The following is a 15,348-nucleotide window of genomic DNA, read 5'->3' on the forward strand; positions in this document are numbered from 1 at the left end:
AAAAACCAAAACGAGCTATAAGCAAACAACTATGAGAAAGCCAAACCAAAAATGCTTTTAAAACCAACAGTTGTAAGCAAGAGAGTTTCTACAGCCACATCAGCTCTTCAAGGGCACAGTGCTAGTGAAACGTGAATGCCAAAACCAGTTTGTCAGCCATAATCTGGATTAAAGAGTGAACTCCTTAATATCTAGAGGCAGATGGTTCAGATTACTCCAAAAAAATCATTAGATGCAGCTACCTACTTTTTATATTAATACCATAAGCTAATTGTACACACACACACACACACAAATCAATGATAGTGTGCAATAGCATTTTGATGTCTTCAGTCTTGAAGCTCTCTCTCACTTTCACAGAGACCGAAACACTCCCTGGAACACACCACCTCTGAATTACAAACCTGCTTGACTAAAAGGCCGTAGTAAAATCATAAAATTCAGGCTACTGAGTGGAAATACTTTTGTATTTACACAATAAATGGGATTTGAAAACTGAGATCCTTCATTAAGCAAAAAACCTGATGCTTTTTATCCATTAAAACTTTATCCCAGTGGCCAGAAAGTACAGTGAGTGGTTTTTCTTCATCCACTTTTCACATGGTTGGTTTGTCTCACAGACGAATGGGGCGTTACTGCTACGATGCCTTTTTTCCCAAGAGTGTAATCCCCCAAAAAAGCAAATCAGATCTTCCTAATTTTGTTTCCCTTGGGTTTCTGTCAGCTCTTCCCCAGGCTGTCTCCACGTGGATCAGCACTGTGGGTACAAGGGGAGTTTATCTGACTGTTCTGTGTGCTGTAATACAGCCTGGATGCCTCTTGCTTGGGGTTCTCTCTGTAGCTCCTCGTCTTCCAAACTTTTCTTCCCATTATTAGACTGGCCAGGTCTATTCAGGTGAAGCTTTGCAGGATCTGCTCCCTAGGTCACAGACTATTTGGGGAAAGAAAATCACCTGCTAGGTCACAAAAGGTCACGATTTGGGGTTTTGAACATCCTACTATGACTGATTGCACATGCCTTAATGAAACATTCTGTAATTTTGATTATCTAAATGGTTCTCCATGCACTCTCATAATTTCACTGAGAACTGAGAGATGGGAGGATTCCAGTTTGCTTAATGCTTTAATCTATATTACAGCCTTTCTAATTAAAGCAGACCTATTACTATTAAAAAAAAAAAAAAGAGGCAGGATGTTCTCTAATGCTGGATTATTAGTGATTAAACAAGAAACTTTAAGTTTCTTTTTGAAATTGAGTATTACTCAGAAGCATGAATTTCAAATAACAATGAAACTACTTTGGTATACTACAAATACCTTAGAAAGCATTTTTCTTAAAACAAAATGCATTTTTATAACAACTGTGCCCTTTCAGAATTATGCATAAGTTGCAGGACTTTGTGGGCAGAATAAACTTTTGACACGTGACCAGCTCTGCCCTTGGTTACAAAGTGAGCACACTCTGAGAGAAGTTTGAGATAAATACAGTCAGCATTTTCTCTGGGCTGTGACAGGCACGACTAACTGTTCAAATGCTGTCCCCCAGCACCATCACTTAGTGCCAATTGCCTGTTGAGTCCCCTGGCAGTGGCTGGTTCCCCTTTATTGGAAATCCTGCCCCCTGGCACAGGGAGCACCAGGGTGCTGTGCTGGGCACTCTGCAAACACTTCCAGTGGCAGGGCTCAGTCTTCTCCAAGGGGATGGGGAGTGTTACCTCCTAAACTCTGGGCTGCTGGTGCTCACTGAAAAGAACCTTCTCTAACTTGGGCAGATTCAATTCGAGACTCCTCTCCTCCACTTATTAAAAAATTGCTCCTGTCTGGGGGAAAAATGACCAAGAGGGAATTCAGCCTTGGAATGCCACGAACTGCCCAGTGTGAGGCAGGACTGACCCCAGAGCTCTGAGCAGGCAGGCTCTGAACAGAGGGTGAAGAATGCTTCAAAGGCACCTGCTTGGATTTCATGGACATGCACCAAATTAAAAGAAAAAGGCTTACTAAAAATATGCATCTTTATTCAAATAAGGTTATATCTGAACTCCAAGTGTCAATTTACATTAGTCAGAAACAAATATATGAAAATGTCAGCCGTTTGAATTTAAAATAAAAAAACCAAACCAGTAGACAATTCTTCTGTTACAGTAATTGATCCATTGAGAAATGTCAAATTTTCTTCAAATAGCAAGTTACAAACCATAGCAGGTAAACTACAAACTGTAAAACAGGTGATTTACAAACCGTATTGTGCATTTTACTTTTGAAAGATTCAGATGTGACCATGTATTTAATACACCCTGACCAGGACAATCAGATTCTCTTGTCACTGCCAAATATTTGCTACTTATCATCCACAATTCAAATATAATTATTAGACTTGTTCTCCCTTGTACTGTCAAACTGGATTCCAAGTTGTCTTCTCCTCCTAGTTGTGAAATCTTACTTGATAAGAAAAGAACTACACTACCAGTGTTGAAAGAAACTTCTGGTAGCCAGCTTGACTGACAAATATTCTTACAGTCCAAATTTGTTGCTATCACTTCGAGGACAGGCAGGACGAAATTGGAGCTGGGCAACTGGGAGCTTTCTTTAGATCCAGTGAGTGCTGAGGCAATTATGGGAGTCCCAAGGAGAGGCAACTGTGAAATGAAGCATGAAGCAAAGTTATCAGTTGTCTGGTGTTCTGCTCTGGACCACTTGCTCCCTAAAGCAGAAGCTTCCCAGCTGCCCGTGGGAGACGTGTCCGATCCAGCAGCAGCATAAACACATGAGCTGAGCCTCCTACTGAAGGTACAACTGTAGGCTTCAAGTTTCCCCTAGACATGCCCAGCCTTCTCTTCTGTCTGACAAAAGACCCAGAAGGATGGGCTGCTCCAGCTTTAAAACAGGGTTATGGTTGGATAAATTCACAGTAACAAAAATCCAGGCTTTTCCCAATGGACACATCAGAGCTGCTCCTCATTACCCCACGTACAGGCACCCACTTACAAAACACACTGGCAAGCCCCTCTGTCCAAGGGCCTTGCAAAGCCTGCTGTGAGAGGAGCAGCTCTGCTGGGATGTTGCACTGGTGGGAGAAGGCCTGTGATTGAAAGGAACAACACTGTACAGCTTCAGAAAAAGGTAAGAAAATAGATTTAGTTACAAGAGTCAGGGTTGTAATAGCTTAGACTCAAGGCACCTGTAAATATCTGCTGGTGTTGAAAGAACTGAACAGACAAATTCTGATGTGTTACTCTGGCTTCTCTGAAAGGTTTTCTTCTTTGATTTACCCATCTATCCCACAAGACTAGCCTGAGGCAGTAGTTTCTCAATCAGTACAGTAAAATCTTCTCCAATTTCGAAATGAATCTCTAAAGCTACCCCACCTACAGAATACTACATCCTGCAGACCTGTTAACTGGTGTGTGGGCAGGACTGTTTTCTGGGTATAGCACAGGCATTCACTTTTTGGACTCTGTATTTTAAGTAGCAAAATATATTGCATAGATATATCATCCCTCCAAACTGACAGGCACAATACTGAAGTGTTCTTCATTACAGTGAACTTGGCAGCATGTGTTGCACTCCAAGGGAGTAAGTAGACTATAGAAATGCAGTAGTAGTATGTTAGAGAACAGATAATTTTTGCAGATTCAGACAAACAAATTAATAGTTAAAAGTGAAATATTCTGATGCATTTGTGTATTTTATAGAATTTTTAAAATCCACAAAAATACCTATTCTAACTCTACACACAAAACTCAAGGACAAAGTTACCACAGATATGTAAACAAGGCAAAATGATTTAATTTCACATTCCTAAATTTGGCTCTCTGCTTTTTCCTTTCTTGGAGCAAATGTTCATTTGATAAGCAGTATCCAAACCACATGTTCAGCCTTATGCTTTTGATATTAAAGCAGGAATTGACACAAAATACTGGTTCTACAATAGCTCCTGGATTAACAAACATGTCTGAAGCAACACCTTGTGAAGAAATGGTTTAACACCTAATACCTGTACTTTAGAACACTTGCCATGTCCAGATTTAAATCAAAGCATCTGTATTTGATACATGAAAGACACAAGACAGCTTTATAAAAGTAAAGACATATCCATACACTAAACATATCCTTAATAAAATCAGATTTGAAGAGGTATAAAGCAATAATCTTTGCTGGAAAAGTTCCACAAATCTCCAAACAAAATTACAGACAGACTTGAAACTACAAAAAAAAAGAAATCAGGCCCACAGTATACTTGAAGAAACTACTTTATCACATTTTCTCTCACTGCCTAAAACCAAAAGCCAAAATAAGAACATAAGGCTTTCTTTGCTTGTTCTGTATAATTTGTTTTTTTATATCAACAGTCAGAGTCTTTGTGTTCACATATTAAAAAGTGTTTAAATCTGTATTTCATAAAGAGTTAGAATTAACAAAAATATTCTTATACTTTTAAATCCAAGTGGTAAACAAATAAAATGCTTATAATAAATTTTTACTCGCCAAAAAAATTACAGAAGAACGGGGGGGGGTGTTTGTCTTCTTTCCCCCCCCCTTTTTTTTTTAACTGGTATGTCAGAACACTTGGTAGCAAATTGTCTGCACGAATCATCCATCTGCAAATCACACTGTGAACAATCCCCAAACCTTCAATTCCCTCCTCTGGAATCCTAACAAAAGCAGAGGAACTGGGCATTTGCCTTCCAGCATTGATGAGAAAGTTGGCTGAAAACACAGACCTAGACAGGGTCTGCAGTCTTCCCCCATCCAGCATTTGCTCTGCTGCTCCACAGTCTGTTTTTAGCTTTAGCATCAACCATTTAAATAAGAACTCATTTTGTTTAACAAAATTCAATAATTTACAATATTGCCGTGTATCGAACACTAGAATTTCCCTCATTTACAGAAGTGTAGAATTTTCTGTGCATACATACTGCTCTTATGTACACACAAAAGGAACAGGTCATCAAAAGAACTTTTTGGCTGCTGCTTCTTGTTGGCTCCTGAAAAAAATGCAGAAAAGAATTCAAGTACTTATAGCATAAAACTAGCTAACTGCTTTAAATTTTCATTTATTTGAGGATTAAAAGATTCCATTCCTTATCAACAGAGACTTAAGGAAATCAAATATAAGTCATATCACAAAAACAGGATGTTTTCTATTTACAAAGACAGTGGTAGCATCACTATTGTTTCAATTTTGCATCAGGCACAGAAGGAAAATAAACCCACATTCTGGACAGAAGCCAGAAACTGTGAAAGAACATACAAACTGATTTTTAAAAAACTTTTAGCATTTTTAAAAGCTTCTCAGTATCTGACTGGCCTAAAGATCATCTCAGAAAAGGAAACACATGCAATTAAGCAGGGAAAGAATTTACTTGAAATAGGATTTCCTTTTTTCTCTGGCACAGAACATATTTATTTCCTTAGTGGACAGAGACCCTGAGGCTCAACCACACACAGCTGCTGGAATCACAAGGGCATCCCAAAGGGCATCCTTTGTCCTGGGAGCCATCGTTGGGCTGATGGGCCAAAGTTCCACACCTCAGGAACACCCCCTCTGCACTCTGCAGAGCAGCACACACATCAAAAGAGCTGGTGCTGGCAGCAGCACTGCTCTGATATCAATGCTGCTCATCCCTCCCCAGGGGGAGAAAACAGCATTTGTTCTCTGCAGGGCAGCACAGCTGTCTTGGTCCCTACTCCTCATTCTGAGGAGTGTGTGTGAGAAGCAGGAGGGAGGACTCCCAAGCAATGGAACATTATCCTTTCCATCAATGCAAATTTCATTGCAACATTATGGCTTCACAAGGAGGAGGAAGAGAACAGAAGAACCATCCTAATTAGTTTAGCCTGTGACTTGGTCAGTCACAAGCTCTGAAATCCTTTGCCCTGCTGCCTTTAGGTACAAACACACTCACCTATACATGATATAGCCAATGAATAACACTGTTTGCACTGCCATGAATATGATGAAATGCATTGTAGATAAGCACGAGGGAAATGGTGGCAACTCTGGGCACTTGGGTTTGTCACTGGATGGCTGAAAAACAAGAAAGACAATGTTTGAGAAAAGAGCAAACAAGACATACCATCCAAAGACTTACATGTAAGAAAAAAAAACAAGGCCTTTGCAACGTGATCTAAAAATCAGAACACAAGCAGAAAAAGGACAGAAATTACATTACTCTGAAAAATCAAAATCTTACTCATCTAACTTTCCCTTTTTGCCTTTATGGTTCTCAGATAAATTGATTTATGGGGGTTATAGGAGAAAGAATAAGAGAAAAAAATCCCATAAGTTTGGTAAATTAATCGAGAACCTTCTATGGGATCATAAACTAATTGAACTTAATTGCTATGTAGGCTAGACTAAGGTGATGAGCACAGTCATCTTTCACACTTAGAAACCTTAAGCAGAACCTGCCCAAGTTGGCCCTGATTAAAGCTCTCCCTTCTGTGCAGAAGCAATACAGAATCTCCTCTGTGGAGAGCTGTTAAGTAGGGGGACAAACACAAAAAAAAAGCACCCAGAAAACCTAATTGCTTGACCTTGTTTCCACAGGAAATTAGACTAAAAATCATGCTCTTTGTGCAAAACTTCTCATCAAGACACAGATCATGCAGTTAGGTCAAGGCACTGCAGTTTTAGCGAGGCAGCTTAATGAAGGATTAATTGCTCCGTAAATTGCATGCTGGCTCATCCTGCTTTTCACTAACAGCCAAAGAAAGAAGTATTACAGTCATGCTTTGCACTAGCAGCACAGAAATTACCATATTTCGTTGTGCTAAATGCTCAATGTCCCTCTTCACTAGATGAAGGTGTTCTTTGATGTCATTGAAGTGCTGAGTTGTCTCATAGACTCCTGCAGAGCCGGGGTGTTGAGCTCCACTGATGGATCTCAGAGTATCAGCCACGGAATTTCTGACACAAAACAAACAGGAAAACACCTTTCAACCCAGAACAGCTTTCCTACAAACAGCAGTTATTCTGGACTCCCAGCAGTTCAGAAAAAGTAGTTTGTAACACACAGTTGCCCCAAAAGGCAGAAAGCATTTTTTTCTAGCTTTCAAGAATACCTGTCAAGAAATAATCCCTTAATCAAACTCTGATTTCAGTGAATTCCACAGCCAGTTTCCATTTGCACAGTGCACCATCTCCCAGAGTCACGCTGAGAACAAGGGCTGGCAAATGCTCTGTTGCTACACATCTGCTCTGCCTGACTGTCTGAAACAAGAGTTTCATCTGAGGCTCTTGCTGAGGCTTTAGGATAAGCAGAGTTTAATGCAATCTTTGAAGGAAACCAAAAGCTGTTTGAGAAATAAATAAATAAAAGCAGTCATGTAAGAAATAAAAATAACGAAGAGGCTTTAGGGATAAGAAAAGATTTAGATACATCCTTGTTTCATGATTATCATTTATATGAGAAACTCATTTCCCATATGCATTGTCATAATACTTAATATTGTCTTCATGGGAATTCATTTTGCTTCTACAACAAACAAAATTAAATCCATGAAAAGTTGAGGTTCCATAACTAATTTTGTTTTAGGTAAACTAGTCAATGAGAGAAAAAAACGTAATCTCTAATCAATATGTTTATATAATTTTCCCCTACTGTGCTGTTTCTTTTGAGTTGCAAAGAGGATTATTCTACAGCTAAAATATTTATCATGTGATTGTTAATCTCTTCATTATTAACAGAATAGACAATCAAAATGTATGTCTTCGGATTTCTTTTTAATTTACTTAAAACTTGACATTTCACTCAGATGAGAGCTTCCTTCAATGCCTTCCCAGTGCACTCCTCACTCTTTGGACAGTGCTCAGCAATTTTTCAGAGTATCTCAGAGTGATTTGTTTTGGGAGGGAACTTTAAAGCTCATCTCATTCCACCCCCTGCCATGGGCAGGGACACCTTCCACTAGCCCAGGTTGCTCTAAGCCCTGTCCAACCTGGCCTTCACTGTCTCACATTAGGAAATAAAAACAATCTCCCCCACTGGCTGGAATAGTGTTCATTGAGGAAACTGGAAACAAGGTATGATCATCACATTTCTGAGTGTTACACAGAACTGTACTACTGAGTTTGAAATAGGTCTTATTCATTGTGAAAACAGCAAGTAAACTGATTATTATTTACCTGTACTTTCAATTAATGTTCTAATAACATATTTTAGACCTGAGTTTCTCACTGGAAGATTTTTTTCTTCAATAATCCAAGCAAACCCATGCGACCACCATCATACCCACTGCCTAATAAATGCTGATAGTACTTCTGTCTCTCCACATCCCTCACACTGTTTAGCTTGCCCCACTATTGTCAGTGCTAGGACACAAGTGGAACACTCCCTTTGTTCTTCTCCCTCCTGGTAGCACCATCTCTGTGTAATTAAACTGGCACACCTACCTTCCCCCAGGCAGAGCCACTCTTTGGTAAAAGCCAAATAACTTCCCTAAATGTTTATATTTAGCTCTGCATTAACAATACCATGCTGATGGTTTCCATGGTATGAACGTGCAAAATTCTTCTGTAATCAGATGGTTCAGAAATCCACAAATCTTGACAAGAAAATTACTTGGACTGTAAGTCCAGGCAACAACGGGCTGTTCATTTCTATCCAGAAATAAAGCATTTCTTTAATCTAAGGAAAATATTAAGATGATGTTACGCAAACTCTTATCTGATAAGTAGTCACTAAAAGGGCAGACTGCCAACGTTAACAAGAAAATCTAATTTGCTTGCAAGGTATAAAGATTTGTCAAGAATATTAACATAAAAGCTTTTGTGGAAGAACAAGTGCAAAAATGGAAGTACTCTAATCTTCATTCTACAAAAAAACTGACCTACTTAGATAAATCACAAGAGCTGCCCTTGAACTAATACAGGAGAAAAAGCCACAACTTGTTTTTCTCCTTTTTTTCCTTCTGTTTTTAAACACAAGGTAGGGAATGTTTTAGCTCCCATAAATGAAGGGCTAAAGCAGCTTAAAGCCATTCCTGATTAAGACAGCGACAGTAAAACATCTTAAAAGAAGTACACAGGCATGCCCATCAAACACAGGCATTTTCTCAAATCCATTCTAGCAGTATAGCACCTTCAAGATAAAGCTTTTCTTCATTGTGTTTAAAAGGGACTGGACTTACCTGCTGAAGTGGAATCTTGTGATTAAAAAAAGGCAAATTAGGGGTTTAGCCATCTTAGGGACACAAACTTACTTTATTATAGAAATTAAATGTATGCAGAGAGTCACCACTAAGGAACTGACACAGAAACTTCAAGTTTGTCAATATTCTCCCACTGAAATAATAAACAGGATTTAAAAGGTGGAAAATCATACAAAATTCAAAACACACCCTTAATGTTTAGAAGGCATTTACCTTATTTCATTTACTTGTCTAATGACCTCTTCCTGAGTTTTCACCACTGTCTCAATCTCTTGCTGGGAAACCTGGTGTGGGGCAGGGGGAGGAAAAAGATCAACATATCTTAGAAAAAGCAAATCAGTCACCCTGCCAAAATTAGGCTGGGCTAGGAACCACCAGGGGTTTTATTTACCTGTCCTTGTTGACCTGGCAAACCAGCTCCTCTCTTAGCAATCTCATCTGTGACTGCAGAGACGTATCTCCTCTGCTCATCCAGAATCATGTCCAACTGCCTGTTCAGCTGTTTGATCTCCAGATGAATTCGATTCTGCCCCTCAAAGATTTGCCTCAGTTCACGATCACTCACAGTTTCGAAAACATCATCCGCTGATGAGAGAACAGCACAGGTGGTTCTTACAAACATGCACTCCTCATTTTCCCTGCTCCCTTCATGTATCCCAGTGGATATACCTGCCCCCATCATTTGATGCATTTGGTGTCTGTTTTTCACCACTGACATGGCAAGGGACACTGAACACCCATCCAAGGGTAACCACCCAGTCAGACCCACACTCCATCTCAGAGCTCCTGTTCCAGTACCTCGGGTACTGAACGTCATCACAAAGTCCAAAAGACTCTGTGGCAAAGGGATTATTACTTCTTAGCAACAGAAGGCTGGACAATGTTTCAAAAACACATTTGACTATCAAGATAAAATGGTGTAGGACCTTTAGAACAGTCATAACTTATCACTGTGCAATAAAAATGACAACCTGAAATTTCAGGTTTAGAGGTCTAAACATGCATATATATACATTCCTGGTATATATGCATTCATATACAGCTAATGCAATCCACAGAAGTAAGAAATGGCTTCCATTATACTTTCAAATAATCAGATTCTTGTTTGCTCAGCATTAGGCAAGCATTAAAAAGCTTTTCCATGTAAGCACACGTTCCAACATATTCACTAACCCATCTTTAACAGATGGGGAAAAAAAAGTTTTCTATGAACGTGCAGAAACAGACTAAAAGATGCCCTTTCAAATAACAAAAAAAAAAAAGGTCATGCTTGCTTAATCACCACTTTACAGAGGGATGCATGACCTTCTCTCCCTTCTGTTGTTACATGTAGATCCTCATAATTCCCACCATGTTTCCAGTCATTTGTTTTGCTTTCAATCCAGGCATGACCAAAAGAACTTTCTATTTCAGTAAACACTTGACAAAGAAATAACCAAAGAGTCTCAAATAATGTAATTAACGACAGTGGGAGCTTAGTAAGATCAGTCAGAGTATCAGGCCCTAGTTCTGATCATCCTGGAAAACGAACATTCCCCTTGACAACTGAAAAATGGCTCAGATAACTTGCCTGGCTGTCCTTGCACATCAGGATGTTCCTTTTGAAAATCTTCCTTTTTTTTATCCAGTTCTTGTTGAAAGTGTTCAAACTCTTCTTGATACTTCTCTTTATCTTTTTGAGGAATTTCTGCATCTGGTGTTGGCTTTAAAACATTATCAGGGGAAGGGGGCATGTGTGAGGTTTTTTGTCATGTTCTCCACCACTCCTGTGTAACTTACTCTCCAGCAAGGCTGTTCAGATTTCAGATGTGAACACATAACACAAGCACTGGAGCACATTAAGCTGAGGTGAGAAGCCACACATTCCCATGGAGACCCACAGCTTTTCCCCAACAGACACATACTTTCTACTACTAAAATGTAATCAAGTTTTACAAGCACAGATGCTGTTTAGCAGTACAGAACCATTCTAGAGGTAGGGCAAGTTGAAAGCAAGAACAGATATTTGCCCACTTTCCAAACAAAGTGTACTTTTTAGTATTTCATGTTTTGATTTAACATCAGGATTTTTGTTGCTTCATTGATGTTTCCAGAATTCTGGTCTTAAAAACATTAATTACAATACTACCAAAACATAACAGTACCAGTTTCATTTTCCTAAAACAGATGACGTCACAGCTGCATGCCAAAATCCCAGAACAGGGATGCCAAGTGTGACTTCAGAGGGAATGCCATAATCTGGTGCTGCACATAAAACATACACAATAACATACTTTATTAATTAGGCATAAAAATGCTTACTACTTCCTTCCCAGGCTCAGTCAACTGGAAGGTCAGAAATGACAGGACATCATGATCATCTGTATTCAACAAACAAAACAAAAACATATTACAAATCCCAGTATTTCCCAAGTCAACTTCCCACCTGCAAAAGATCTTCAAGAAACAGCACCCTCCCAAAGTCCTCCCAAGAGTCTCTGCAGTGGGGAATGAGACTGTACAGGGGCTTTGTCACGACAAACTGAAAATTCTTCTGCTGTAGCCAGGAAAAGGCCTAAGCATATCAGTAGTTTGGGAATGGGAGAGGATTAATTACATCATCGTGGTCAAGAATTGGTATAATGGATCAACACTAGCAGTAGAAAAAAACTCCAACTTCTCTTGCAAGCCCTGCAAGTCCCCACACCACTTGTCCCAGTTTTAAACATTGACTACCTGCGAGTCCCCCCGTTGCTGCAGATATTCCAAAATAGCCCTGTGATGGCAGCTCCATGTTCTCCACTTTTGCACACAGCTCATAGTCGTCTTTGTCCGGAGTGAAGCCATTGTTCACTGACACCTAACGGGATAAATGCTGGAATTAACACAGGGGCCTTTGGGTTTTCACACTGTTCAACAGTGTCCCACTGAGGAAGCTGAGGCACACGAGCAGTTCCCTGTCTCAGGGCACTCACAGTCAGGGTTTTTTTGTAGTAGGTGATCTTCACTCGCACGGGGTAGGGCTTGTTCCTGAAGTCCCTCAGACAGGAGGCCAAGGCCTGTGTGGCACCGTCACTGCACACAGAAACAACCAACCTTAGGATTTACCAGCTGAGACAAGAAAGCATCAGCCTATCGCTCAGCAACACCAGGACAGTGTCTCAATAGGCAAGCTTCTCAAAGCCTGTCCCTGTAAGCACCCTGAGCTTGTCTGCAGGCTGCAATCTGCAGTACCAGGGGCTTTGCACAGGACACAGTGCAGATGGGATGCAGCAATGGGGAAACCTCTTTGCTCCTAAGAAACATTCCTGCATCTGGGAACAGAGGTGGAAATAAGCTGTAGTCCAGACAGCACCAGCTAAGCTAGACACCTCCCTCCTCAGAGAACACAGAAAGGTCTCAGTTGTGTTGTTCACAACAAACAATCAGAAATCAAAATTAATCCAATTAGTTTTAGTAACAGGCAATTAGCTTTCAGTTAGTCACTTCTGTCAGTTATAGGCTGTGTGTGGAAGATACCTATGAGCAATGAAGAGGTAAAAAGTCTGCACCCCTATCCAAATTCACCCATCCCAAAGGACATATGCTATTTAAATATCCATCAGCTGCCAAGTTCTGTGCTGTTACTGCCAAAGCAGTATTTTAATAAATAGAAAACCTCAAATATAAAGAAAACAACAAGGTGTCCTATGAACAAAGCCTTGTTTCTCAAAGCCTTTCATGCAAAATTTCATCATTCAAAAGCAAGCATTCATCAATAACACTGAAAATAAACTTACTTCTGATGGTCATACAGAAGTTTTCCATTGTTGCCTACAACAATCACTCCAGGGTTGTTTTTCTAGAAAAAGAAATGGCAAACAAATGGAATAGTTTAATTTGAAGTAAAATATAAGTAACATCATTGACAGCCTTTCTGTGATAGAGCACCTTAAGTCGTTACACCTCAGATGTTTTATTCTTTTGGAATTTCTGAATGACACTAGCAAGCTGCATGCTCTGCAAGAGACTGACACGTTCTTTGCATAGTTAGAGGTGGGAAAAATACCTACAAGTTAAGTTCCTGGGTATACTACCAACTACCATAACTGGGCAAATGCAGAAACACGGAAGCCACAGTTTGGGGAAATTCAAATGTAGTGAAGACACAGTCCTTGAAAGTAACAGATGACTTAGAACATCCAACTTTGGATGGTTTTCCCAGTGTTATGTAGCCAAACAGACACTATGTTGACATCCTACTGACCTTGTCACAGTCATTAGAAAAACCTTAGGAGCTTTCTGTCAGAGACTAAACAAAGGCTGTTGAACACACCCTCAGTTATTTGAATTGCTAGAGGATGAAAACGAACTAAATGATAATGGCAAAAAAAATTGCAGAAGAATTTCTCCATACTGGGACTGCAAAAAGAGACTGTAATTTAAAAAAGTCTTAGACACTCCAGTACTTAAGACATGTCAGACCAATACAGGCATGACCAAGACTTCTGTTTCCATTAGAAGTGACACATCATCACTTGAGACAAAGGGTTTTACACCACACTGACTGAACTTGTCGTGGTCAGAGTCCCAGTGCTATCAGAGTTCTGGCAAGCAGTGCTGTCCATGAGAAACTTCTGGCAGATGGCATCCTCAGCCAACTAAACTATGCCACTGTCCATGTTTATGCCAGAAGTCAGGAAAAAAAAAGGAAAAGGGAAAAGGATCTAAAAATTTGTAGTAAGTTGAACAATACTCTGATTCTATGTCTCATCTCTGAAGATCAGAAACATAAACATCACCTTCAGTCTTTCAATTTTTTATATATGATAAAGTTTGCTGTATATCAAAAGCCATCTGTAGGGGGGAAAAAAGGCACATACACCTACTAAAATATACCTAAAATGTCTAAAAGCAAGTTAAAGTCTGCAGGGAAAGCAAAAAAAGCAAAGCAGGCCTACTATATATTATTAAAGTTTCCCAGGATCATTCTGGGCTGGAACACTGGAAATTGAAAACAACAACTGTCACTCCCATCTGCTACAGAATTTTTGCTGCTGTTCCAGAAAAAGAGCATCTCTGAAGACAGACATAGAAACTGGTGTTCCCACAGTGTTGTATTCTGGTACAATATCCCTCTTCCAAAGCACACATCCCCAGATGTATCAACATCAAACTGTGCACAGACATTCCAAATTTCAGATTTTACATATGTACATGGTATCTTCCTGCCAAACCCGACACATGAACCAATGTTCAGTGGAGATTCATGATGTGTTATGCTTCAACTTTTGAGCTTAAAAAGCAAGTGTGAAAAAGTCTAGTAAAACTTCTGTAAGGGAAACTTGTCTATTTTATTTTATCCCTTTGAAGTGAAAGGCGGGAAGAGTAGGAAAATAGCATCCTATTTTTTCCACAACATTACATGTATGAAACACACCAGAAATTAGTTTATAGTCTTTACTAGAAGAGTTTACTTCCAACTAACCTTTCCATCATTGTCAAAAGAATCAAAGAAAATTCCCACACCGTTCCATTTATCAGCTGCCCCGAAAACAGGACCTTCCAAGCCTTGCTCTTCTGTAAACCAGACTGCCTATTGGGAAAGCAAGAAGAGTGGTAAGTGAAGATTCCCTTTTAAAGCAGGGCCGTTTGTTTCAGGGAGATCAGGGTGTTCATACCAGTCCATCAGCTCCAATGCGGCCTCTTCCCGTAACTCGAAAGGTCACTTCGACTTCCCAATATTCAAATATTGACTTGTTTTTCGTCCACACTGACCCTTTCTGGCTTTTCAGAGATGTTGTTATACGAATCTGATCTGCACTCGGTATGGCATCTAGAAAGGAAAGGAACCAACACTTTATGTACAAGAGAGAAAATATTGCAAGTGCTTAACTAGACAATTAACAAATCTTCCAAAGTCAGAAAATTTTCTGGTCTCCCCAACTAGAAAACAGTTTTCAAAATAACTTTTTAGGCGAGTACTCAGCCACTTGGGGGCCAGGAGAACCCAAAATTAAAGTCAAATAAAAAAAATGAAAAGCACAGCAGAAGTTACTGCAGAGAAACTATAGGAAGGCAGAACCTTATGTGCTGTAAATGTCAAAACCTTCTACGTGGGGGGCCACTAAGGAGAAAAACCTTTCTGAGTAGAATGGAACCCTTAACCCGTACTGCAGAGAACACATAGCCGGTATAGACGTTGTTCAATTAAGTCGTATTTGCGAAAGCAGAATT

The 15,348-nt window shown here is 39.8% G+C and overlaps 1 protein-coding gene across 2 annotated transcripts; it reads right to left on the reverse strand.

The window, feature by feature from the left end:
* Positions 1-2,279: 2,279 nt before the first annotated feature.
* Positions 2,280-15,321, reverse strand: LMAN1 (lectin, mannose binding 1). 2 transcript variants are annotated; one of them, XM_018089095.2, is made up of 14 exons: positions 15,221-15,321; positions 14,793-14,947; positions 14,600-14,707; positions 12,912-12,973; positions 12,108-12,207; positions 11,869-11,992; positions 11,455-11,513; positions 10,724-10,856; positions 9,545-9,738; positions 9,367-9,437; positions 6,760-6,910; positions 5,907-6,028; positions 4,917-4,985; positions 2,280-2,636 (listed from the first exon to the last, which is right to left on the reverse strand). In XM_018089095.2, the coding sequence occupies exons 1-13, from the start codon at positions 15,297-15,299 to the stop codon at positions 4,949-4,951; spliced, it is 1,395 nt and encodes a 464-aa protein (XP_017944584.1). In that variant the 5' UTR covers positions 15,300-15,321; the 3' UTR covers positions 2,280-2,636; positions 4,917-4,948. The 2 variants fall into 2 exon arrangements, with proteins under 2 accessions (XP_017944584.1, XP_017944583.1); XM_018089094.3 differs by having other exon boundaries at positions 2,280-4,985.
* Positions 15,322-15,348: the final 27 nt, after the last annotated feature.

Source organism: Manacus vitellinus, unplaced genomic scaffold (genome assembly GCF_001715985.3).
Source record: "Manacus vitellinus isolate BGI_N305 unplaced genomic scaffold, ASM171598v3 scaffold_115_pilon, whole genome shotgun sequence".
Classification (NCBI taxonomy): domain Eukaryota; kingdom Metazoa; phylum Chordata; class Aves; order Passeriformes; family Pipridae; genus Manacus; species Manacus vitellinus.

What these genes read in the sequence shown, in the direction of transcription:
- LMAN1 (XM_018089095.2), bottom strand. Translation starts at nt 15,299, where the DNA reads ATGTGTTCTCTGCAGTACGGGTTAAGGGTTCCATTCTACTCAGAAAGG. An exon ending in AGTGGCCCCCCACGTAGAAG is followed by an intron (nt 14,948 to 15,220) that starts GTTTTGACATTT and finishes TTTCCTTTCTAG; the next exon opens with ATGCCATACCGAGTGCAGAT. An exon ending in CTTTTGACAATGATGGAAAG is followed by an intron (nt 12,974 to 14,599) that starts GTTAGTTGGAAG and finishes TTCTTTTTCTAG; the next exon opens with AAAAACAACCCTGGAGTGAT.